The sequence below is a fragment of the Ambystoma mexicanum genome, chromosome 2p (genome assembly GCF_040938575.1).
Source record: "Ambystoma mexicanum isolate Mex_15411 chromosome 2p, UKY_AmexF1_1, whole genome shotgun sequence".
In the NCBI taxonomy this organism is placed as follows: domain Eukaryota; kingdom Metazoa; phylum Chordata; class Amphibia; order Caudata; family Ambystomatidae; genus Ambystoma; species Ambystoma mexicanum.
Window position 1 is genome coordinate 1,425,491,261 of NC_090923.1, and position 15,520 is coordinate 1,425,506,780.

Sequence of the window (15,520 nt, forward strand, 5' to 3'; positions counted from 1 at the left end):
ACTTTGAGGGGTGCATGTAAAAACATTCCAATAACAGTGTAATGGGGACGTTAAATGGGAAAGTGGGATACTAGTAGGAAAACGATATATAATAGAAACAAAGCAAATCATGTTATATGGGTTTCTTATATTGCTCTAATCCCGCAATCTCTTATCAGTGTTAAGAGATGAAATGGAAAAGAGTGAGGGGAAAGAGGATGCAGCAAAGGAGAGAGGATGCATATAATTGTTTGCTGAGGGCAATATTAAAGTTCGTTAAGAGGGTCTGCTAAATCTGATGGAGTGCTATCTGAGCTGATTTGCTGCTGGGGGTGGTCATGATGCAGTTCTCTGGTATTTGATGTTTTTGGAAAGGTACCTTATCCAATGAGAGCAAACTCAGGGTCTTTGCCTAGCTCTTGGCATCCAAAACGATCTGATTCCAATGTGGTATTGGTAAGTGGTAAGGTCAAGTGATCCTCCTGCTTCAATATACCTTTATTTATTTAGCTAGGCATTTTGATGCAAAGTTTTGCTTATAGGAGTCTAAGGTTGATCGTCCAGTCCCCTGAAGACATTGGCTACAATATGGCAGGCAATGATAGGTACGATACGACATTGGGATACACAACCATATTGGCAATGTTGGATATGTAGATCAAGATACACACTGTTACTTTGATGTAACTTATCAGAGCACACAATCCCCACTAGCTTTTAAATGCAATGCCAGCATAAATGTGCCCATCTATACGATGTTTGGGGCCACAAATCCTGGTAAAATCTGCAAAAGCTTGAAGATAGTAGGAGACATTCTCTGGTTTACATTCCCACTTGCAATTGTTCATCACTCGTCTCACTCAGGATTATTACATTCTTCATTCTATACTTTTTATATCCACTTCTGGGGAACTTATCTCGAAATATCTTTTGCGTCATTTCATTTAATGTGCTTTCTTTTTTTTTTAGGTCCTTTATTTTTCACTTTTTAACAATCTTGATGAATGCACACGCCAAACTGGAGAAACACTTTGGTATTGTCCCTTTGCTCTGTCTTTTTGGTTTGGCAAAGGAGGAAATCATTTTGATAAGAATTGGCGAAGGCACAAGGCCCGATTCTAAAATTGTAGATTGTATACTGTCATGCAAAGCTTTAGGAAAAAAAGCATATCTACGAGCTGCGTTAAACAAATAAACATTCAAGGAGCAACGCTTTTCATTGCTTGCTTCTTGCCCTGGTAAATCATTGTTTTTCACACACTGGCAAGCAAAGAGATGGCACTTAGGCATGGGCAGAACAATGGGCTGGTTTTGCGAATGGACAATAAAGTCAACAAATGCGTGTGTGCCTTACATGGATGCCTATTGTACTACCCTTTTTTATTACAATATTTCCATGAAGAGTGTTGTGATTTTAAAGGGCACATGGGTGTGATGATTCTATAGATCGGTGCCACAACCAGACTCCGTGAACTTTGCACAATAGTTCGTTTTCGTTTTTAGACAGGAGCGAAAAACATAGCATTACTTTACACAAAACGTTGTACATACGTGCGGCACGAGAAGGGACTTCAACGACGAGAGAAGATACGTCATCCTCCCTGCTGTCCTCGGAGATACTGGTGTAGGAGCTGCTGTCTTCAGAACTCATATCACTTAAGTCTCTTGCACTAAGCGTGGCTGGGGACAGAGCGACAGGGCTGTCATGTAAGCTTTACAGTTCACAGGCTGGTCTCATGTCAGATTGCAAACACATACTTCACTGCACTGCACCGGAGGTGCTACTGGACGTGGACAGCTGGAGTAAAGTCTGTGCCTTGGTAAGAGTGACTACTTATGCATAGGATGGTGTAGGGTGGTGCTTATAAAGACGGCAGCATCCTAAAAGCGTGGGCCTTTCATTCCCCTCCACCCCCAGCAACCCGCATCCTCCCTCCACAGTGTTCAAGAGCAACTGCCAATAGCTGACACCCGGAGGTTCCATCTTAGAACAAGAATGTTTACATACAACATGTGTTCTGAGACAAAGGGGCACCACTGATGTTTCTTTACATTTCTTTCTACGGGGAAACTACTGTTGTCTACTTGGGGCAGGATAGCTTAAAAAAAAAAAGAACAACCATTATATTCGCATTGCTTTTGCGGACATTTAACATAGTCACGTGTGCATATGGAAAACAATCGTTTACAATTCGCCAGATGCGGCTTTCTGGCTCTGCAGAATCTTCTCATTCTGTATGTGCTTAATCTAGCCATCCCCTGCGTCTTGCTGTAATCTCTACTCCCGCTAGAATGCTGCACCAGTAATGCCCCTCCTCATTCTAAACTGATCATCCAGATATATGGACTTGCAAGAATATAAAGTGATACCTGTGCTTTGAAACACAGGTAGGCAGCACTGATTGGCCAGTGGGAGAATGGCAGTGCATGTGCTCTTAAATGGGCATGCACTGCTTAATGTAAGTTATTGTTAAATAACAGGAACAAGGAGGCGCAGCCAAGAGGGCTGATGCATGGCAGTGAGCTCTGTGACCTCCGGATCTTTGGTGTCTGTTCCCTGCTTCCAGCTATCGCTGCTGCTGAGGCAGCATTGAACCCACAAATGCCCTGAACCCCTCCTAATGCCAGGAGATTAATTAGCAAGGCAGCTGCAATTGGGGATGCCAAAGAAAGAAGCTCCCGAAATTCAGTCAATCCCAGGCGCATGGTGACAGGCCGGATAAGGTACGTGGCCCCATACCCTCCTCCCATGCCCTTCTCCTCTCCTCCACCCGCACACTACCTTAAAAATCAATGTAATCACACCACCAGTGGACCCGATGGCACACTTGTATTCGCATCAGTGGGGGCTTTTCTGATTGAGCTCGGGGTTGGATATCCAGTATCCGATGATGGAAGCCTCTGACAGATTGGCCATAACTGACCCTGGTTCATGTGTCCCCTGATGTGCAGCCCACCACTTGCTCCACATGTCATCTAGAAAACTAAAAGTGTGGTGTTGGAGATATCCAGAAGCTTTACAAACAGTCAGGAGCACTGACGGCACAAGCACCAACAGTTGCCCACAATTTGCGACGGCGGAGGCAGCAGATCACTTATTGGTGGGGATAGGGAGTTACCAGGGATAGATCACACCATCACAAGGCAAGCATGCCAAGCTTCACTGACAGCTCGAACACCCCCAACCGAACTGCGACTCTCTACTGGAAGCACTCAACACCACCCTCTCAGCCTCCATCGAATGACACGCACCTCTGAAACAACGTACCTGCAAACCAAAACCGTCAGCACCCTGGTACACGCAAGAACTGGACCTCAGCAAGAGAGTCATCTGGAAATAAGAGAAAACTTGGCACCACTCCAAGAACACATCCGACCTGGCGCTCCTCAAGGAACTCCGAGCAACCTTCCGACAACTAATAAACACAGCCAAGGCCTCCTACTATCATCATCTAGCTTTATTCAGCATTATGCCTTTAGCATACATAATCCAACATAGTACTGATGAATAATTTATACATGACATCCAGGCCACACATTCCATACATAAACACAGCTATATTCTAAAAGACCAAACAAGACATACAGATATAAATCTAAAAAGTTATAAAAAGATAAGATGTCTTGAGGGTCACACATTGTTCAGTTGCTCAATCTGAGAATTTCTACGTAACTAGGCTTGATAAATCTTGCCACAAAATATGTGTCATTGATTGATACACTTGATCGACATAAAGCTAGAGTTGCCATGGTATAATTGACTGAGCTTTCTTAAACGTAGGCAATGAATACAGTCTTCTCAAGTCCTTATATCATTCACAGAATAACAGGATATGCATGATTGTCTCTGAGCATGCATCACACAGTGGGCAGGATTCAGAATTACTTGCTTTCCAACTGCTGGTGAATTTCGCAGTCCTGAGAGTACTTATCCTAACCTCCATGAACAGTGTGCGTGCATACGCGGGCAAGATCAGGTCTAAATATGTTTCAGCTCCTTGTTCTGTTTTCAAAGATAGGTATTCCAATCCCATCTTTAGACTTAATAGGAGTTTATGAGAGATTCATGCAAGGCCTGTTTGACAGCAAATGTCACCTTCTCTTTAATACAGCATGGTCAATGTTCTGGCTTCTGCCACATGTCACTCAGGCCTAACACACTTAGCTGATACTTTATATGTTTCACCCATGGGATTGAAGATCATTCTAGATAACTAAGTACGTGTATTAAGGCCTCTCGATATTTTTCAAGCTCCGGCGTCACCCATAGTCGTATCCAATAAAATAATGGTTTCCAGATAATCTGTGAAACTATCCGTTCCAGGCCACATTCCATCAACGGAGGGGCATTTGGAAAACTTATTGGGAGCCTCAATAGCATTTTTATAAACTTCTTCTACACAATCCCCAGTTTATGGCCGTTAGTACACCCACATAGTTTGGCTCCATAGAGGGCTGCTGAGGAAGTCTGTATTTTGTAGATATTAACAGCAGGGGACACTGCCCTTTCACCATGATCTACAAAGAACTTTCTAAGTCTGCCATTATTTTTTCCCAGAATAAAAAAGAAAAATGTAATTGTATTGACCATTTGTTAAGCGCTTATACAACTGAATTGTGTTTCAAGGCACCACAAGGCTACATGGGACGGGAACAGGGGTAAAATAAATGGCAAAAACAGTAAAATACAGTCATGGTACTACTAGGCCTTGTGGCATTCGGACGTGCAAGTGCAGTGAGGAGAAGTGCAGGGGATGGGGAGAGGGGGAGCAGAGGAGCAGGCAAGTGCTGGTGGAGGGACCGGGAGGGAAGTGCTAAGGGGAGCCAAAAAGGAGAACCTCAGGCTAAGTGCTCGTGCAGGCGACTCCCAAGGGTGGGATGCAGAGCCGCCAAGAAGGTGACCGCATGGGCAGTGCAGTGGGGGGGGGTGCTGGTATCGACTGGGAAGATGGGTCTGGAATCCTGTGAGATCCATGAGGATCAGGCCACCAGTCACAGAGACAGTGAGGTGATTAGCAGGGAAGGGAAAGAGGTAGAGAATATAGTTTTGAGCAGTTTCTGGAACTTGAGGAAGTCCAGCTCAAGTCTGAGAGGGGCACGGAGGCTGTTCCAAAGGGAGGCGCCATCCGAGGAGAGAGACCTGGCACCTCTCTCTGCTTGGAGAAGCGTTTGACAGTGAGAGAGTTGGAGTTAGATGAGAGCAGGGCTCTGGCAGGGAAGTATTTAGGGAGAGAAAGTTGGAGATAGCAAGGTCCCAAGCCCCAGAAGGCTTTGTGGATGATGCAGAGAGTCTTGACTTTGATCCTTGCAGCCGCCAGGAGCCAGTGGAGAGAGTTTAGGGCTGGAGAGATACAGTCCCTGGGCTTAAGGCCAAGGATAAGTCTTGCAGCCCTATTCTGGGTAAGTTGGAGGGGTCATAGGGAGGAAAGAGGGAGATTGAGAAAGAGGCTGTTGCAGTAGTGCAGCCTGGAGAGGACCAGAGTGCTGGAGACATTGGGCCTGATTACGGGTCCGGCGGTAATCCTGCCGGTTCTACCGGCGGGTTGGTGCTGGACCCGTAAAAATATTACTGGCGGCCAGGAAGTCAGGCGCTAGCATTCCTTCACGTCTTCTTCGTCGGATGTTGTCCTCCAGTGGTCGACTCAGCCTCTGGTCTCCAAAACCTCACCTTTTAAGCAAGTTCCCATTCATTCACAGACCTACGACTGTCAATCACCCAGCTGGGTGGCTGTCCTCCTGGACAGCCATCTAGCCAACCGAGACTGGTTTCACTCAGGCACACCTAAAGACAAAGGACAGGGATGTTTCAGGACCCTCCTTCACTTCTTGCCTTTTCAGACACACTGGAGCCTGGGTGGGCATCAGGGCTGAAGCCCGCCGAAGGCAAAATGCACAAAGGACTCAAACCCAATTCAAACAACAGAGTAAAAGCCCAGAAAGAACTAACTGACAAGAAATAGCAAAGAAAGAAGACAGGGGCCATTTTGGGAAAATGATCACCCCTGGGTACTGCACTGCAGCTGATAAATCAGCCTGCAGATACATGGCACAAAGGTAGTAAAAAATAAACCACTGCCACCAGCCATTCAAGTTAGTTAGTGTAACAAAAAGTTACTTGAGAAGTGGGATAAGGAGTTGCTATGTAACCCCCCAGCACTCCATATAGGGTGGTGTGTGCTCGACCCACAAAAGAATAGGTAAGTAAGAACAAAGTCATCTTACTATTCTTGGGAACAGTAGTTCACTCAAGAACATGTATTTAAACATTAAGAGAAGTCCAAGGGAATTATCAGTGGCACTGCACAAAAGGTTCTGTGTGTCACCATGCAAAAAGCAAATGCCTTTCGAGTTTACCAGACTCCATTAAACAGTAAGAAACCAAAAATCCTAGTCAGAAAAACACATGAGGGAGTGGGGGAAAAAGTCCCACTCACTCAGGAGTAAAAAATATTAAAAGCCCCGAGTCCAGCAAAAGAGCTGGGGTTCTCGAAGGTTGAAGGGAATTCGCACACAAATAAACATTAAGCCTAGAACCCAACTAAGGGGCATCAAGCCTGAAGTCCCAACACATTGTTGTCAGTTCCAGAATCACCTTGTTAATGTACATGCAGAACAGGTGCGGGGCAAGGACACAGCCTTGCTGTACGTCCCTGTCCACCCTAAACTGGTTTGCAGTTTCTCCTACAAGACCCCACCTCACCACCGCCTTGTTGTTAGAATAAAGCTGGCTCATTACCTCTACCAGTTTGGCAGGCACCCCCTGCTTCAATAAAACGTGCCACAACTGCTCTTTTGAAATACAGTCGAAGGCGGTCTGGAGGTCTACAAAGACCGCATACACCCTCATTGATATTATATGATATGGCATTTATAATGCGCCTATACAGAAGTGTTTCAAGAAGCGACAAGGCACAGCGGAGGAAAGAGGGAAGACACAGACAACGATCTTACTAGGCCAGGTGATATTGAGATTGTGCAAGTGCAGGGGTGTGGGGGGAAGGGGAACTGCAGTACACAGGAATCCTAGACAGTAAATAAATAAAACCAATAAATAAGAACAATACATAAGAAGTGCAGCCAGCTGGTGGCAGGTGAAGGGTAAGTGCAGACATCAGGTGTCATGTGCTGTAGGGGGGCTGTAGGGGTACAGAAACAGCCCCGGAGTGCAGGGGCTGACAGGGGGGCAGTGCAGGTGTGCAACTGACAAGGAGGGGACCAGGGCCTGAGAACAGAGGGTAGCCAAGTCACCAGGGCAGTTTCAGCCAGGAGATCAGCAGGGGAGAGAAAGAGAGGGTTGCCAGACATTTCGTCGAAAAAAATTGGTCGACCAGACAAATGGTCGAACCAATTTGGTCGAAAACCAAATGGTCGAAATTTTTTTTAATTTTATTTTAACCCTTTTTTTTTTTTTTTTTGGGGGGGTCCCCCCCTAACCTCCTTTTTTTCTCTAAAAACCACTTTTTTAACTAAACGAAAACCCGAAAAATAAATATATAAATAAAATAAAAAATTCGACCATTTGGTTTTCGACCAAATTGCGTCGACCAAATTGCAGTCGACCAGTTTTTTTTCGACGAGTTGACTGGACACCAAAGAGAGAAAGCAGAAGCCGTGAACATTGAGGAGAACCATCTCTGGTTCCGGAAGCACCTGAAGACCTTCCTCTTTGCATTCTCTATAGTACTGTATATTTTTGTAAAATAATGGACAGGCGGAAACACTGGTCGATGGTACTTGTCCGTTGCTGGAACCCAGCCTGAAGATGAGAGATTAGTTTTTCCGAGGTCACCCCCTCCTGAAGTTGCTTTAAAACAACCTTAGCAAAGATTTGTCCGGTGGCATCAAGTAAGAAGATATGCCTGGAATTACCAGCCTTCTCCGTCCCACCTTTTTTGTACACCACCACCATTTCAGCAGTTTGCCAAGAATCGGAGACTTCATTAAGTTTAATCACTGATTGAAAAAATTTCGTTAAAATGGGTGACAAAACATCAAACTCATCTTTTAACAAATTGAGTTCAAGATGGCACTCTTAACTTCTGACAATACCAAGATCGCACTCTGAACTCCTTTGCAGTGTCCACAAGGCTTTCTGGGGCCTGGGTCGACAATACCTTCAACTCTCCCTCCGTAAATACCTTCCTACTCAAGCTCTTTGCCGTTCCACCTCCAACTCCCTCAGGGCGAGTCGCTTCTCCAAGCAACGTGTTGGGTGTAGATCTCTTTCCTCAGCTGGGGCCTCCCCCTGGAACAGCCTCCCTGCCTCTCTGAAACTTGAGGAGAACCATCTTTGGTTCCGGAAGCACCTCAAGACCTTCCTCTTTGCTTCTGCCTTTGCTCTTCCTCTCCCCTGCTAATCGTTCTGATTTGACATGGGCGCCTGGTTACACTCCGATTTTCAGGCCCAGGTCCCTACCCACCCTGCCACACACACACACTGCCTCCTGGGAACTCTTGCACTTGGATCTCTATCTGTAACCCTACAGTCCCCTTACCTGCACTTACCAGACATCCCTTGTCTGCGCTTTAACCTTGCACTTGCCAACTTGCTGGCTGCACTACCAGTTGTTGTTTCTTATCCCTTTGCTCAGCACTTTCCACTTCGCCCCCTCTCCCTAGCACTTTCCTCCTTCCCTATCCCCTGCACTTGCGCGTTCTCAATGTCACTGGGCCTAGTAAGATCGTTGTTTTGTCCTCCCATTTTTCCCCTCCCTTGCCTTGTCGTGCTCTGAAACACTTGTGTATGAGCGCGATACAAATAAAATATATATCATATCATATCAATGTGATGTTTATTGTTGGGCTACTGTATTCAATCAACACTGTACATTTTTCACAAGGCCTCTCTCGTCATTCTCACATTCTCCAGCAACAATATCTTCATATGGTCCACAGAAATGGTTAAACCAATCCTCAGGGGGGGTGTGGCATTGGAGCCCATTATCATTGATCCCCTTCTTGACGGCAACCAGGGCCCAAAATGTCTTGGTGTCTTTCCTAGAAGCTGCCTCTAGAAGGTCGACCTATTTGGCTTTATAACTTTCCTCCTTCTTCTCCCTAATGTTGCTCTGATAATTGGTTCTGCAGAAGCGTAACTCCTCCTTATTCACTCTGTCTTCGACTATGAGGCATTCTGACAGAGCACTTTTGGCCAACCTGCACTCGTCATCAAACCAAACATTCTTAGCCACCCTTTTCCTCTTTATCACATTTGCAGGTCTTGTGAGAAGGGGGCTAATGTCAGCAACCAGGCATCAAACTCAGCTAGGATCTCTCTGCTACTTAGCTCCCCGCCACAGATACTCTTAATACTTGTCAGAGCCCTTCGGTAGATAGTGTGTTTAAACCCAGCCTCCTCTAGTTTGTCCGATTTAATAACACTCCTGGTGTTCCCAGTGATCGTAATCGGTACAGTTGGCACAGGCATTTAACAAAACCCACCATTAAGTCTCACTACCAACAAGAGCAGTTTATGGTCTCTACGATCAATAACCGTAAACTCCTCTACAAATTCCCAATCACTTATCAAAACGAGAATAAAATCGATCCTTGAAGAACAGTCAGACCCAAAAAACGTATTCCTACAAGGGCGATCACCACTGCATCTACCGTTACATGCTCTCAGATTAAACCCCTGCAATATTCGGGCTGAATCCAGAGCATGTTTGTGTGTCCATGGCGGATAACTAGCCTCTAAGGTGGGGATGTCCCACTCCAGGTCAACCTTGTCTCATAACCCTCCAGTTCTTTTAGGGTTTCAAACTGTAGATGGAAATCACTCCCGACTATGATATGGAGCTTCCCATTTGTCATGTGGTCCTGGCTGGAAATTAGTTCCTGCAGGAGCGTTCCCAAGGGGTTAGTCCCATAGGGCCTGTTATAGAAACTGAACAAAAGTAATATGTGCCCATCCCTATTTTTACCAACTACCAATGGCAAGTCTGGAGTACTCTGATCACTCATCTGTGTTTCCCACCCGGAATCCTCCGCTATTATGGTTAATAGCCCCCCCATAGTCTTCCTCTAGGACACTTTGTCGCTGGGATATTGAATACCTTGAAACCTTGTACCTCAACCAGTGATAAAGCCCAGAATTCCTGAATACATATGATCTTACTAGAGATTAAGGCCATCCAATCCGGGTCTGTCAGTTTCCTTTCTATCCCGGGAACATTACAAGACATCACCCTTATTCCCTTGGATTTAATCAGGGTTTCGGGGCTGGGGGCTGGGGGGAGAACCTGTCAGTCTTCTTCTATTTCCTCACACACTAGTGAGGAGTTGCACCTAGCTTCAATCTGCAGTTGCCCATGGATTCCTTGTTGCCACCCACTAGGGGGAGAGTGTCTCAGCGAGATCAGTGTTCCAGGTGGGGGATGGGATCTTGCTTCAATTGCTAATAACCCATCAACCAACACCATATCTTTCAGTATCAATTGGATAAAGCCAATTTGTCCACTAGGCATAGTCCCTCTGTCACACGTGATAATGTCCTCTCTCATAAGAGAGGTACATCCTCAACATGACGCACCCAATGTATGCTCTTATTAATTAACATCTGTCTGTTCTCATAGTATCCTAATCTTAGTTTGAGTATGTTACACTGTAGACAGATGCACCACTTTCTGCCCCACCGTGTTTGCTGGCAGCGGTCATGGGACTAGGTTGGCTTGTGTTGGATGAATGTTTATATCTGCCATTGCCAATACACCTTGGTGGGTGTGTAGACTCACGCTTGTTGATAGTGTTTGTTATTGATTTTGCCCAGTCAGGGGCTTTCCCCACCTTTGCAGCCTTGGCTTTGGTCAACACTCTCCCAGATTGGGCTACTTGCCTTGATCTGGTGCAGTGTTGACGAAGACACTTTGTCCGTGACTTGATTCGCAGCCTGCCTCGCTGAAAGAACGGGCGGTCGGGGGGGGGTTTGATAAACATGTTAATTGTGTAGCCTAGATAACTGCTTCCCCTGAAGTTGGCCACCATTTCTTTAAGTTTCCCAACCTCACACAGTATTTCCCTTAAGTTAATACTTAGGTTACATTTACACCCACAAGTCAATGAGCCTCATTACACGGTCGGCGCTAAGGGATTACCAGCACCGGTAAGGGCACCAGTGCCGGTAATCCCGTAGGGCCCTACTACGAGGTCCTTTAGCGGGTCCCTTCCTTAACGCCTGGTTTAACCAGGCGTTAAGGAAGGGACCCTTAGGGGCTAATAGCGGGCCTGTTATTAGCTCCTTCCCCATTCCCATTGAGCCCTATGGGGGCTCAAATGGGAATGGTTCCCGGAATGGGGACTTACCGGGTCCTCCAAGGTCGGAATGACCTGGTAAATCCCTATTCCGGGAACACGGACCCAGAATGCGGTAAGGGGGGTACCTCCTACCGTGTAATGAGGCCCAATGTCACTTGCACTAGTTCAGTATTCAATGTCACATTTTTCTTATTGTTTTGTATTCCCATTCTAGTTTTAGGTGGTACTTTCTTGTAACTACATTTCCCCTCTTTGATATCCCTTGTATTACCAGATACACCTTTAGCAATATCTTTAACTATCGGTGTATCTGTGTTTGTTTCTGATGAATCACTTCCCCAAAATCTTCCACCGACAGTGGAGAGTATTTATTTTGCAGTGGGATTTCAGGTGCAATTAAGACAGGTCCTAATGGCTCGATAGAGCTTTTCGAACTTGTCAATTTAACCAAACCTCCACCTTGCCCCATCATACGATCCCCTAAAGATTCATCTCTGTTTGTGCGTTTCCCTGTACTTTATCTAGTTTACTGTAAACTTCCATTATATTGGTGGTAGGGGAACCCAAGGATTTTGAACTATGTATGGGGATAATATAGTTTGAGACCTCTTTACCTGGGATGTTCTTCACTAGAAATGTGTTTAGTGGGTTCCTCATTACCCAGTATCCTTGCGCATCTTGAGCTCAGAGTTCTTTGGTGGCTGGAGACAGTTTTCCCCTCATCTGCTACCTCTATCACGTCTATTGCATTTATGCCCTCGTCCAGGATTTCACAATTAGATTTAATGGCTCTCGGGCCCCCCATCGATGTCATGCAAGAAGCCTTTAATTTCAGAAATGAGTACATTCACTTCAATAATGGGCTCAAAGAGTGTGTATACTCTTTTTCATTCAATTCCTGGTGAGATAGAATTAGCTTTACACTTCACCATCTTTAATGCTAATTAGCTACTCCTTTATATCAATAATCAGGATCGATAATCAATGGTTAGGTTCACCTCCTGTGTTTCCAGCGGTTACTATATAAACCTCAACAAGGCCTCTGATCTATAATATTAGGTGGCTACTATTTAAGGCCTTTTGTAATTGCAGCCTTCAGGTCCTCAGTCACCTAGGGGAGAGTAGTGCTTCAACTTCCACCTAAAAACCAAAGGGAGGAATCTAAGATCATTCAGGATGCAACCCCCTGCCCTGCCCTCCGAGCTATTACCTAGTAGGTTGCTAGGCCTCTGAGGTATTTAACTATTAAAGTGCTTTAATACTCTAGTGCTCAAAGTGCTTAAGCAATGTAAGGTGCAACGTACAAAATGTAAATTGCTTATTCCTATTAATATGAAAACACACTCAAGCAGAATCAAACAGATTACAAATATTTAATGTTCCAATACTTCAGACATAGCAAGCACCCTGAGCCCTTTCAGCCCTGTCCTAGCACTTGCTTGCGGACCTTCACTCCGCTCCACTCTGCATTCCTCTGGCACTTGTCCACCTGGCCTCCCCTTAGCCTTTGCCTAGAGTAGGGGCCCTCTTCCCCCATCCTCCTCTCCCCCCAGCAGGTATGCGCTCTCCACTCCGACCTGCACTTCCTTTCCCTCCTTAGCTAGTGAGCGCTTTCTGCTTTGACCTGCACTTCCCCGTCCTCCCCACTCCCTTTCACTTCCTGTTCTGGATTTGTACGATCCGAATGACACAAGGCCTAGTAGGACCATTTTTGGTGTCATCACTTGCCCCTCCTCCCCCATCTGTCTTGTTGTGCCTTGAAGCACCATTGCTGTATAGGCGCATTATAAATACCCAATAAATAAAGATACATCTTGTTAATATCAGACCCTTCCAAGTATTTCCTTTAGATGGTACGCACAACCCTACATAAGTGGGTAACAAGCACACAATTATTAGTGCAAACAACTAACTGATCAGGTTGTCTCTCTTCCAGTGACTAATTGACTTGGTGCTTCAAAGCCAGTTTTTTTACTGGCTTAGACTGTGGAGTACAGATAGCCTTGGGAAGTATCGCTATGCATTAAAACACCAATTACGTCTGGGGGGGGTGGGGGGGGGAGTGTATACCCTGGGTTGCAGTGCACATGTTAAGAAGCAACTTATTGGGTTAAATGAGCCTGCATTATTAGAAACCCCCGACAACATCGATACATCTCCTTATCCAGGATCAAAAAAGCAGTAACTGTAAGTAAAAGAGAAATGATGATAGAGGCTGCTATAAACCTTAATTGATACCAGACTATCTTGAAGGTAAGATAGATTATGGTTTTAAGTGCTACTTCGATTACATACATCTTCCATTTGAGACATCTTTGTACACTCGGTTTAGGATGGGTACACTACCTCTGGCCGGTTTTACCAAATCTTGTGGTCTGGGCGGTTGGGTACTTGCTCTCTTTGCAATTTAGGCTCAGAATGTTACATCTGGGGCCCCGTGGTTCTGCCCGCACGATCTGCACGCCTTTATCTGGCCAGAAGGCTGGCGTCTCCTTTCCTGCAACACTGGTGGTTGCCTTGGAGATGTTGCATTCCCTTCTCCAGACTATGGGCTTTTCCCGCTGGTCACATGACAAAACTGCTGACTCCAGCACGTCGATGCAGGCTCCGCCTCTCGCCAAGTCCACAAAAGTGCTCCTCTCCCGTCTAACGCTGCTTCTAATTAGTGTTACTTCATTGGAAAACTACTTGTTACTGAATTCTTGATCCCGGACTTCCTATCGACCTGCTTCCGCTTACTTCCTTGGCTTTGTTGAAACCGGACCCTGCTCCCGACCCGGACCGTCCACGGACTCCTTCTGCCTAACGTCTTCATTGCTTCACCTGCTTTGCTCAAGCTTCGGTTTTCCAGCAGAGTCTCTCCATTAGTGTGTATCTGTCCCCTGCATACATCTCCTGGGGATCCCTTCTGCACTTTGCTTCTGTCGTCCTCAGTAGCTCTTGCCAGTCCGCGCTCTCCGTACCCGCCATTCCGCCTGGCTCCTACTATGGGTGTACAGAGTAAAACAAGGTAAGCCTGTCCTTCCTCATTGATTTTCCACAGTTAGCCTATGTTGCTTACCTTCCATTGTATGCTTCTGGTATTCCAAGACTATTGTGTATTTGAGAGCCGACCTCACAACATAACTCCAGTGACTTGTGGGGACATTCAAGTATTTGAGAACCAACTCTCATAACAGAACTCCAGTGACTTTGGGGACACTCAAGTGTGTTTTTGGATTGCTACATGTGCATTTCCGGATGCTATCCTGCTCAGTGCACCACCCCGGCTCTAGCAGCTTCCCACGTGCCGCCCAGGGAGTTTCCCTATACTAACCTACCCTTTTTTTGGTTTTTTCTTGTTGTTATTTCCTTACCTCATTCCTCAGTGTCTCTCCTCTTATAGGGTAAGCTATCACATATGAACAATCAAGGTTTTTGTACTCTAAAGTATTGGGAATAACAGATCCTTCCCTTCTTCCCTGCGTAGGTTGGTTATCTGTTGCTTACCATCCCACACTGTCATTAATATCCAGTGCAGGGTTTTTTCAGGTATATTCACCACCAGTAGGAATACTGTACAAGGGAACCTTTTTTCCACTGTATTAATCAGTGTCCTTTTTTCTTTTCAGCCTTGGTGCAGTGGTGTGGGTATCCCTGCTCTTTTGGGTAATCAACTCCTCTGTCTGTTATCTGAGTACAGCAGAGGGGTATATTACATTAAAGAAATCCTCAAGTTGAGGAGGCCTGGTTCTGGGTGTTTCCCATTTGGGAGGGCACTTCAGCTTGGGCTGAACATTATTCCGGAGCAGTTCCCTCTTATCTACGGGTTTGAGGTCTGAGCAACACCCCAACCTGTTCAGCATGGCGGTGAGTAACAGAATTGGAAGCCAAATAATTGGTTCAGATGGAACCTTCGGAGACAATGGCACAGAACCTTCAGTTGGTTGCAGATCTGAGGGCCGAGATGTCTTCCATGAGGGATGATATGCAACAGCGTATCAACGCTATCCAGTCCTTGGTTGCTTCACTTGGTCTACAGGGTGATGAGGCTTTAGGGGCTACCGCATCTGGTTCAGGTGTTCCCCCGCCCGACAGGAAGCCACCCTGATAGTTCTCTCTGCACAATTTCCTTTGGCACCACCAGAACGTTTTTTGGGTGATCCTAAACATTACAGGACATTTGTTAACCAGTGCAAACTGCACTTCCTATGCCGGCCCTCTTCTTTTCCTACCTCCACCACTAAAGCTGCCTTTATTTTGTCAATTGGGAGGTACTGTTATCTGCTTGGAAGCAAACAGCCATGTG

The 15,520-nt window shown here is 45.8% G+C and overlaps 1 protein-coding gene across 2 annotated transcripts in view; it reads right to left on the minus strand.

Moving 5' to 3' along the window:
* The window catches only part of LOC138567581 (zinc finger protein 665-like), a 728,415-nt gene that overhangs the window by 297,281 nt on the left and 415,614 nt on the right, over nucleotides 1-15,520 (minus strand). The window contains exon 8 of one of the 2 annotated variants that reach the window (XM_069645952.1): nucleotides 1,531-1,659. The exons of the other annotated variant lie outside the window; for it this stretch is intronic. Within the exon in view, the coding sequence (XP_069502053.1) occupies nucleotides 1,531-1,659 (129 nt within the window). The remainder of the gene's footprint in view (nucleotides 1-1,530; nucleotides 1,660-15,520) is intronic. 2 annotated transcript variants of the gene reach the window in all.